The sequence below is a fragment of the Mugil cephalus genome, chromosome 15 (assembly GCF_022458985.1).
Source record: "Mugil cephalus isolate CIBA_MC_2020 chromosome 15, CIBA_Mcephalus_1.1, whole genome shotgun sequence".
Taxonomy (NCBI): domain Eukaryota; kingdom Metazoa; phylum Chordata; class Actinopteri; order Mugiliformes; family Mugilidae; genus Mugil; species Mugil cephalus.
The window spans coordinates 4,067,005-4,078,228 of NC_061784.1; the positions used below are offsets into that span (position 1 = coordinate 4,067,005).

An 11,224-nucleotide genomic window follows, 5' to 3' on the forward strand; every position below is an offset into this window, starting at 1 on the left:
GGTAATTTTGTAGAATTTGTGCAACAAAAAAAAAAAAATCGCATTCAAATAAAATGCATACAATTACAGGAAGACTAAACTAAAACTAAGATTACATGCCAGGAGAAGTGGATGGCACATGGACACTTAAAACTGACTTGGAATTGAATGTACTAAACAATGTACAATGATCTCTGACCACACCTGAAAATGCACCTAGGGCCAAAAATATATTATACTTGACAGGATGTCTGTAGCTGAAATTTTAATGCATTCTGTAATAATGCATTAATAATAATTTTCTGGATGATCCATAACAAAACCATTTTTTTTTTTTTGTCTTGAATAAGACCTTCTATACATACGCCACATTCTGCAAGAAAAGAAAATGTCCTTCGCTCCAATTAAATTGAGTTAGTATAATTATTCCCCCGTGTCCATTATCTACACATATATGTAGGATGTATATATTCGACCTTTTTCCCCATTGGTTCGATTACTGTAGCACAGTACCTGTTATGTAATTGACTAGCAGCCACTAATGTGTTTTCAAAGGGCCCTAGAATTACAATATGTGCGCCTTTCGCAATGCACTGTAGGTATCTGAGATGAATCTCAGCTATCTAAACGGTCTACACAGTGTGGTTCACAAGGAGCACAAGAGTGTGACTAGTGACCTGCACACGAAGCACCACCAGTATCTCGCATAGCTGCAATTTGAAGAAAAATGCCCTCTCCCCTGAAAAATTAAAGCATTTGTTCAACCTTAAACCTTAAAAAAGACTTTTTGAATTTTTGATGCAACACAATTTCACAAAGAGCAGAAGAGGATTTCCTCAAGGCGGCATGCAAACTGATATGTCGATGTACTAAATGAGAACACACTAAGGGGGACCCCACTACCACCACCACCACCACACCCATGCCCAACCATCTTTTTATCTTCCACAGCTTTTTACTAAAGAGTCTCAGAGGGCCGCTCTGCATACAACTGTGCAAGAGGAGAGAAGCAGCATATATCTTAAGTTCACATCTTACAAAAGGATCTCATATTAATGCAGCTCCTGGGTAAACTCTCCTCCTCTCTCTTAAGACATATCTACACTAGCATGATGATGTGGTGTTTAAGCTAAAAGGAAAAGCCTTATCAAAGCTGGCAGCTTCACCCAATATAAGTGTGTGAGCAGGTCCACAGGTGTGCGTGCGTGATAACAACAGAGCAGACAAGAAATTACAACATAAATGTTTCATATCTGCGCTGTCAATCTTTACTGATTTTGGCTCTGGAATAACACCTCGAAAAGGCAGTTTGTTATGATCCTGAAACAGGTAATGAGAATTTTACCAATGACATGCTCGACAAACAAATTGGCTATATATTTGAATTTTCCTTTTTTTTTTTTTCTTCAAAAATGCAACAGCATTATGGAAATTATCTAGATTCACTGGTGTTCCTCAAGATATTACATTACTGCCTTGACAAACACCTTATGATCTGTATGTACTGACAAGAGACAGAGACAGAACGAACTAATAACGCCTTCAGCCAAAATTAACTGCGGAAGATGGAGCACCTGCTATACTTAAACAAGAGCCTGGCTCACCGATTTGACTTTACTTCCACAACCTGATGAATAAGGTTCGGGTTTATCCAGAACAGCTGCTCATCCATGCCCTTTCTCCTGCTTTTCTCTCGGGCTGTTTCCTGTCTCACCTAAAACATCAAAACTGCGAGCATAGCTTGACCCGGGGTCATTCAATAAAGGCTGGAATTACCCAGGACCACAAAAAAAAAAAATGTTTGTCCGAAAAGAAAACATTGATGCTGTTCGGTATGACATTAAATTGGAGACGTATTCATGCTGCATGATGGATGGTGTCACACGTTAGTTCAATATTCTGCATTAATATAATATTTTATCCCCAAAAAATGGTGCCTTACGCCAAACCAACCCGAAGCCAATCTACTGCCCTGTAAAATTCTCAACTGTTATACTTCTGAACTGCAAAATCATTTTACTATGATCTCCCCTGCTCATACCAGCCTGCAACATCTTCAGGAACAGATGCTATGAGTTGCATATTTTTAAACTGAACAAAGCATCATGAAAAATGGTAAATATGTTCTGAATTACCAGCATGTGCGTTTCGAAGCCCTCAGGCTGTGCTTCCCCATATGTCTCATTCGCATTCATCTTAGTCTGAGTGTTTTCATAACCGGACAAAAAGCACACAGCACAAAAAAAAAAGAAATAAAAAAGGAGGAGGCTATGATACACTTATCTTCCATCTATGCTGGTATTCTGATAAAGAAATCTAAACCAAATCTATTTTTAGATAATATATGCAGGGTTTGTTAGAATGCAAATGACACAGATTTTACGCTACAAAAATTGTAACTTTTAATTTGATATGTTCTTCACTGAACGACTAATATGACTCAAGTTGCTGTAAGTCACAGGGCCTCGGCCGTTCACTTCTTTCAAGGTTACAAGGGACGCTGGTGAAGCTGGTACGGATTCGTTCAAGCACTGCAAGATCTCTATCAAACCAACATCTGCAAACACATCAAGAAACATCCATATTTGCTGGACCGTTTTTTTTTTTTTTTTTTTTTTTTTCCTTTCCCCTCTCCTCCTCCTCCCCATTGCTGCCGAGCAACTTCATAAGAGATATGATAGATCCTAATGCAGTGCGATCTCGATAGTGGGAATGTTAAGATATACAACAGCGCAGCAGATAGAGTCCAGTGACTAATGGTGAGGACGACGACACAGACAGCTGCCTTGGGTTTGTAATCTTCCGCTGCACGCTGGCGGATAAACAACAGCACATTAGCAGCTCGGAAATATCTGCATGTATTTGAGTCAAAAGGTCAATTACGCTGTCACACACAAAACTGTCCAGAAGAAAGAAAAAGAACACTTCCACTTTTATTATGCCAAAGCCATTGATTATGGCTCTTATTACAGGAGGTTTTGTGTGTATATTTCTGATTCAGGGGTATAATGACTTAATAAATGGCTATGGAAAACTGCTTCAGGAATGGAAAACTTATTTGCATCTGTATTTTTTTTTAAACATAGTAATTGTCCAAAAAGATAATCATGTGGTCATTAAAAACAATTTATTCCAGGAACCCTGGAGGTATAAGGGTTTAAGACACTGACCATAGCCTGATTGAGTGTGTACAGGTCTCTCTCTTTCTCTGCCCTCTCCTCATTTATTTTACCAAGCAAAATGGGAAAAAAAAAAAACTCCAAATTTTCTAAATAAAAATTCCCTTCCAAAGCATATTGATTTTCAGTTTAAAAAAAAATAACAGGCGATAGGATGATATGAAAAAGGAAATGTTTCACAACAAGCCTGAAGCGACTTGCCAGTTAGGTCAGGACGGATGTGCAACAAGTTTAGAGAACTTTTGCTGTGGCTGTGCACTCAAGCCACAAATCAGAGGCGAAGATGACTCGATGTCTGACCTTAAAATGTCACTGTTCAGTTCTCGGGGTAAGGTGCTGTCGAATCTGAAATGTGGGACATATGTCTGCCAAATATAATCGAAATCCTGCCTTCTACCGCTCTTTGTGTGTATATCTGTCGCTGAAGAACTGAATGTATGTTAGACATAAAACAGCCCAACCACTAATATAAAATGGCAATTCTACATATGTTTCAAAGCAGCAAAGGAAACCTGTGTTTTAGCTTTATTACTGTTTATAAGGGGACATGGCATATAAATGCTGTTAACATGCGCCACATGCTAAAGTATGGTAACTAAAAAACTGTTTTTAAAACAAGACTTTTAAGAATCTTTTCCTTATGGGTGGCTAAGCTAATTTAGTAATCAATATGTCATCTGTAACACAGAAGTAGCGGTGGATTGAGGATGTGATATCAGCAGGCCATCAATCCATTGAATTTATTAAAAGAATAATTAAAAATGCAAAAGAAATTTTAACTGTTTCCTGCTGCCACTGTTCTCAAAGTGACTCCAGCCAAGGCAATGAATCAACAACTGTTGTGTTTATTGGACTTCAGTAGAATACTGGAGTCGTGCCGGCCAACTCTCAGGTGTAAGTATATATTTTTATGTGCAACCCTCCCTCACGCGCGTCCCCCTCCTCCTCCCCTCCCGACCTTTGCTGTAAATACACACGCTGTCAAGCTGTCACAAAGCTGTTCATTCAAAATGTCAAACTTGAAGTTATCAAACTGCTCTAGATTCTGCATCAAACTATGTTTGGATCATTACCCCTTCCAGCAGCCCCTTCACATGCTTCTGTGGATTCCCCTCCGTGGACAAGTTCTGCAATGCTGTCAGCTTCACTTATTGGTCAATTCGCCGCTCGCCTTTATATCCACTATATGTCCTGTTACCCTTATTCCCATACATACAGCATATACACATGTCTGAGCGAGAGAAACTTAAAAACATATCAGGAAGTATTGGATCACCATTTTTCCTATGATCTATTTTGATTGAAGGGTTATGATTGCAATGGCATCTGTGTGTTTTTATTTATTTATTCATTTAAGATAAATGTATATGAGTCCATGCCTCCACCGACTGAGTCGTTCTGAACACCGTCCAGAAAGCTCATAGCTTTCTATTTGAAAAATGTTACGTGTCTTTTAAAAAGCAGCCACATTACAACCAACAAGTTTCTCTGCCCTGTGCCAATCACACTCGAGCTCAGGAATATTACAGCAAACAACAGATATTAAATTTGCATCACTCGCCATAGCCTACGTGGCGTCGTCACGGTATGCTTATTAACCGCTAACACCCGAAGAAAAATTCTGTTTACCTTTCAAAATCCTTAAAAATACTACTCGATATAGAGTAATTTTTTTTCTCTTCAATTATTATACTATTCCATTACAGAGGCTATGCCTCCATGTCTGGATATTACCAAGGAGAAGTCCCAGACAAATATAATTTCAGCTGAAGCCTATCTAATCCATCTCTACAAACATCTCTCATCTTTAATTATTCATCTACTGACAAATCTCAAGCCGGCTCCACATTTTTTTTTTTTTTTTAATGAGTATATATGTCCGTGGATCAATTGCGTTATTTAAGTAAATCAGACCACTGTTCCAAAATAAACACGCATTTGTAATCGTAAACATTTGATATCATTTTTTCTCGTGAATTATCACAAGTAAACTGGAACATTTAAACACCGTTTTATAAAATCTAAATCTGTCTTTTATTTAGTTTACCCACAAGTGTATAAATATGTCTTTGGCGTATTCCTCTCTAATGTGTTGTTTCAAACCTATCCTTCCACACTTAACGCTATCAGCAAGAGCGGGCGTGATACTAAGCAATAACTGTTGGGTGAAACAGTGGGAAGGCAGCCGTCCTGAGACAGCACGCCCTTCTGTGTCCACATGAGATATGTGCACACTGCACATGTGGCTGCAGCAGAGAAAGGGGGGTGTGTCTGCCCGCGTCCAGCCGGGGAAGTAAAAGTGAATGCGTATAATATTAAGCCCGGAGTTGTGTTTTACTTGCTAGGCCCGCGTTGACGGGACTGCCGTGCATTTGGCCCCGGCGCGTGACCTTGACCGACGCCGCCTGCTCACCTAAGAGGTGTTTCCCCACAAGGCCTTTAGGCAGCGAAAAAGCCACAGTTGGCAGAACAGTGCAAACACAAAACATGGAATAAACTCTTATGTAAGAGCAGATGAAATGAACTCACCGTCTTTGAGTCTAATTCGTGGTGTTGCTGAGCTAAGACTTTATCTACACTGGCAGCATCTGTAAACGTAACGAACCCAAATCCTCTGCAAAGACACACACACACAAAAAAAAAAAGAAGAACACCGTTAATATGCAGACACACCAAACTACAACGACAATTTTTATGTCTTTGCAAATGCAAATTCTAAAATAAATAAATAAATATTGTCACATGCACCAATGACGTGCACAACATTAGCCACGATATTCCCGTGACCTTATTACTGTTGCAGCATTTCTTTAGCAAATATATTCATAATCCAGATTATGGACGTCCTGTGGCAAGATTTGAAAGTGAAACTGGGGCCGGCGCCGAGCAATGATTTTGGTAATGTTACAATCTGAGGCGACACTCCACCAACATTGTGGTGCAGTCACAAAGTCAATGTCAAATTGCATTCGGCCGCAGCTTTACAGCAGCGAGCGTTTAAGCTTATCTGGCTCGATGTGAAACCACACGCAGGCGCGCACACAAGGGGACACACACGCACGCACGCGAGCGAGCGAGCGAGCGCGCACACGCGGACACACACAAACACACATGCACGGCGGATTAACACCGAACAACGGTCAAAGTAAGCGATACGTGCAGCGGGAAAGGAAAAGTAGAGAAGCCGTGCATTTACCTTGAGCGTTTTGTCGTGGGGTCCCTCATCACCATACATTCTCTTATTTCTCCGAATTTACTAAAATAGTCTCTAAGGCTGTCTGTGGACAGAAGGAAACATGTCGGGGGTCATTTGTCAGAAACACATGCTGTTGTCACTGTATTTTCAAATAAAAAAAGAAGGAAAGAAAGAAAGAAACACCCCCGCCGATGCGCATAGGGGTCGAATAGAGGACTTCAGATGGACGGAGATCAAAAATAACATCGTGCGCACACACTAGTGAGATATCCCATACAGTACACTACTGCACGGTGCACATTCGCACATACGCCGCCAGCAGCAGCTCCACCGAGCACTCAGTCACAGCGACAAAACAACAAGAAATACTGGACACGGTGTAAAAGAGAATAACAGTCTCACCTGGTGAGGTTTGCCAGCTGAGGCCACCGATAAACATTTTACTGTAAGGGGAAAACACAACAGAAGTGAGTCCAGATGTCAGTTCGGCCATTTTGACGACTAACTACTTCTAAAAGCGACCTTAAAGGATAAAGGAAGACTATGAAAACACATTGGCGCTTGGTAATTATACTCTGTCTACATAAGAGGGGGAGGCTACTCTCTGCTTCGAAGCTGTGGTCTCTAAAACTGCATCTGGAAGGAGACCCGTGCACGGTTTAAGTGCGTACTGTAGGGACGAATCCAGCGCGGCAGTCGAAGTCCTCACCAAGATGTTGTAACATGAAAAAATATATCGTACCTCACGATTAAATTTGGAAATATTCTTACCCCGGGTCATGTTGTGAATCGTTTAGGCTTCCGGATGTGGCTTGACTCCCGTCTCCTTCCATATCTATTCCAAACTATAGGCTGGGACTACAGTAACAGTGACAGACACACACAGATACGGCAGGAGATATGCAAAGCCCCGCTATGAGAATATTACTGAGCCGGGAATGAAAGCGTCACACGTGGGATCAGCTCAGCCCCCTGCTCCCTCCTCCCTCCTCCCTCTCTCAGCATGCTCTACCTTGGCCCACAGGGGGCGGAGCCTGACTCTGTCACCTAACCAATCCAATTGACGTCAATTCAGGCAATCTGCAAACCAATCCTCCGATTTGTCATTTAATTAAGCAATAAGCCACTGGAGGTGAAAGTGGCTTACTGCTCTTCTAAACCAGTGGACACACACCACGACAAATGTTCTTTTTTAATTGATACTGTTTACCATTTAAAACTTTCAATAGGCACGGCGCGATTTTTTAATATAAATTATAATTATCTGTTATTCTTCCGCCGTGTAATATAGTCCCCGAAAAAGCAAAAAAAAAAAAAAAGGAAAAAAAAGTAGGACAATTCCTGCTTTCATGTTAACATTTTAATGATTCTCATTGTCATGACTCATTGCAAAATAATCGGAGCTTAATTCAGCTGAAAGCTGCATGCAGTGTGAAGCAAAGTGTAAAACAGGTACTGTGCAGCACCAGTAAACTGCCATCTTGTTTGTAATTGAGTAATAATTGAACACAAACAACTGAATACAAACAATTATTGAATGTTTTAACCTCACAAGCCCTGCATTGTTCTTTATTGGCAGCTAACAACAACAATGAACAATGACAGGTTGTAAATTTTCCCAACAAAAACAAATAAAAGGTGTGTTTGGTAGCATTAAAAATTAGTTATGCACACTCTGTGCAGGTTGCAGCTTTAAACGTGAGCAATTTAAGGGGAGCTCGTGTTTACTAATATTGTTAAACTGGTAGGTGTTTTATCAAAGCGCCAGTAAACTGCAAACTGCGGGTCAGGATATGCAGGGGATCAGATTTTTAAATGGTGGGGCATATTGGGCCACGGGGGGCTCTGATTATTGGAGGAGGTCCCATGAGTCGTGAAATCTGTGCACCAGCATTGTTCACGTGTCCCTGAGAGAGATACGGAATCTCCAAGTCTGATCCCAGGGTCTCACCTTTAACTGCTGCACTCATTACAATAGCCAACAAAGAATTTTCCCATGGGCATCAATAAAGTATGGTTCCCATACATAGATTGGTGTAATTGCTGATCTTTTTCATGAGGATGACCTGTAATGAGCTGCCGGGCCTGCTCTGCACAATGTGTGCAGAGATAAGCCTCCTCTGCACCCTCATGACCTTGAAGAAGAGGCAGGGTAAGAAATTAAGACTAAATGAATGTGTACGACATTTTCAGTGGGGAAAAAACATTTCCCCATAGTTCTGCATTAATTGCACAATATGCTATCAATAGAACACAACAATAAATACACACAGATTTGATTTAAATTATGTATTATACATTTGATTGTGCGCATGCCAGACGATGGCTCACAGAACAACAAATCCTATATTAATGCGGTTTTCATTCATTTGAGCGTCTCGAGCGCTGTGTGAAACGTGACTCGTGATCCCATTTTATTATTCACTGTCAGTGAAGTTTCTTGAATAGGCCTGCGCGTGCTGACTGTTCAGGGTTCTTCCAGAGGGAGTTTCTTATCTGGCCAGGCAGCATGTTTTTGAAACAATGACTTAGATAAAGCCCAAATAACAATACTTTTGTCAGTTGAACAGCTAAAAGTCTGGCATTAGTTAGGGGACTCTCTATATTGCAGCTGTCTGTAGCCTTGAAACAAAGCCACAGAAGCAAATGATGGCAATGATGGCATCGCAGTGCAGGAGTGTCAAAGAAAATGGAAATATGACACCCTGTGTGAAGGACTATTACTTATTATACCTCCTTTGCACCGTTGTTCTGTCCCATGCCATTTAGTGATACATTTATGATTACTCTTGTCAAATGTGTGGCAGCGTCCTACAGCATATGCCTGTAATGCAAGAAAATCACGGCACAGAGAGTGAAAGAAGTGAGGGAGGCTATAAATTGATGTGGAATATGAGCTCTGAGGAACAACAGGCTTTAAAGCCCGTCACAAGGTGTGCACACAAAAAAAAATCACAGTGGATTTAACACATGAAGAGCGACTTCTGTTTCATGCTCAAATAAAAACACTGGAGGCCCAGGTTTCACAGTGTGATTGTGAATTATTCTGTTTTGTGAACACTGGTATTATTGCCTTTCTGCTCGCTGTTGTTCTACCATGAAGAGAGCCGAGTTAAACGTGACAGAGAAGGTACAGTGGGTGTGACGTTTAACAATATCTCATCAGCGGTTGTGAAGAAAATTTGTAGCACAATTCTGTTTTAAATCTAGTTTTTGTTCGACACTCATATTCCGGCTAGAATCTTTTCTATGTAATAAGCTGCACTAGTCCGGGGTTTGTGGCTCCAGGTCTTTTTTATTTTTTATTTCGGTTTTAACACTGACTAAAGGAGAAACATGTATAGATTTTTAAATTGAACAGTGTTCTCCTTTAATCTGAGCAGCCACCACCGCCTGATGAAAGTGCCTAAAATGTTTAGACCTCTTTAAGCAACTTCACTCTGACAGCTATGCGTTTTGGAGTGGTGTTGCTTAACGCTAAGTGAGAAGGAAGGAGAGGTTTTAAAACAAACACCTTCCTATGAAAGTGACGCCGAGACCCGGTCACATCACATTTTGATTATCGCGGAAACAAAGAACTACGAGACGTGTTGTCTTTATCCTGCGTGCATTGAACTCATCGTCATTTTTTTTTAAAGAGCCGAGGAAATTGCAGAGATCTCTGAAATCCTGTATTAGCGCAACCAGAGCCTGCATTCAGTTCGGGAAAATGAACCGGTTTTCAATAGAGAGGAAATTCAGCATGCAGAAAAAGCTTGTAACGAACCAAGCCGTTGCATAAAAACTGGAGGATTTGGGGATTGAGGATGAAGTTAACTTGATAGTGTGTGAAAGAGCTGAGGGGAAAAAGAAAGTGAGAGAAGCAACACACTCCCTGACAGGGTTGTGAGATGCCGTTTTGAGAGGAGGCATCCTGTTTCCTGTTGCAGTAATCATTTTACACCCTCAGAATCTTCGCTTGACCTTGGAGACGTTGTTCTTGGATCACGCATAACTCCTTTCTCCGCCGGTTCCTACGTACAGTCTGTGAAGAGACAATATTCCTTTCAATCTGAAACTGTTTGAAGACACAAAAACCAGTGGTGATAGATGACACACGATACTGATATGTACTTTAAAGCGAAACCTTAAGTCTTGGGGGATTTTTCATTTTTAAACACAATTTGCATAATTGTAACAGATGCTCGGGCTCACCACATGTTTGCAGCACGCAATCCTATGCGAAAGCCGAGAGAGGACTGAACGAGGCCTTCCATCCCTGCCATGTATCCATTGCGTGTAATAATCAAACACTCCCGAGATGTCGTGAATTTCATCCTTTGGATTTCCTGAATGATTTCATATTGATCGGCATGGATTGAGTGATCTGTGCTTTTCTCTGGAGAGCCTATTACGGCTGAAATCCCGAATCCGATGCTGTGGAGAAGGCTGCAGATGTGAACAAATTGTCTCCCTCTAGTGTCCTCTCATTTCTGCTTCTTCTTTGCTGAGCTCAAGTACCTTTCAGGCTGCAGGGAGAGACGGAAACATGCATAATTGACAGTCCTATTTCAGGAATTAGCCACCCACCAAACTGAACCCTACCTGCTCCTTTTATCCCGCCTGGAATGATTTAGAATCTTAGAAAAAGCCTATTTCAGACAGCAAGGGTTAACAAAAGGTGCGCTGACTAATTTAACAAATAAAATGTCTATTCTTGTCATCGATTTGTTACCTCGAGGGTAGTTGCGTTTAAACCGTCTCCACTGATTTTTTTTGTAGATTGCTGCGATGGTGTATCTTTGTCGCCACACAGAGAAACAGTTTGAAGTCAGATCAGTAGGAAGGATGTTCTGATGATGAATGATTTCTCTCCCCCATTACGTCCTCT

At 41.0% G+C, this 11,224-nt stretch overlaps 1 protein-coding gene across 12 annotated transcripts in view; it reads right to left on the minus strand.

The window, feature by feature from the left end:
- The window catches only part of msi2b (musashi RNA-binding protein 2b), a 235,939-nt gene extending 228,595 nt beyond the window's left edge, over positions 1 to 7,344 (minus strand). For 5 of the 12 annotated variants that reach the window (XM_047606668.1, XM_047606665.1, XM_047606664.1 and 2 more), the window contains exons 1-4: positions 7,126 to 7,344; positions 6,757 to 6,797; positions 6,355 to 6,436; positions 5,688 to 5,772 (exon numbers count right to left, since the gene is read on the minus strand). In XM_047606668.1, coding sequence (XP_047462624.1) covers positions 5,688 to 5,772; positions 6,355 to 6,436; positions 6,757 to 6,797; positions 7,126 to 7,187 — 270 coding nt within the window. In that variant the 5' untranslated portion in view covers positions 7,188 to 7,344. The remainder of the gene's footprint in view (positions 1 to 5,687; positions 5,773 to 6,354; positions 6,437 to 6,756; positions 6,798 to 7,125) is intronic. The other 7 variants (XM_047606673.1, XM_047606671.1, XM_047606666.1 and 4 more) reach the window with 2 other exon arrangements.
- Between the last annotated feature and the right edge of the window lie 3,880 nt (positions 7,345 to 11,224).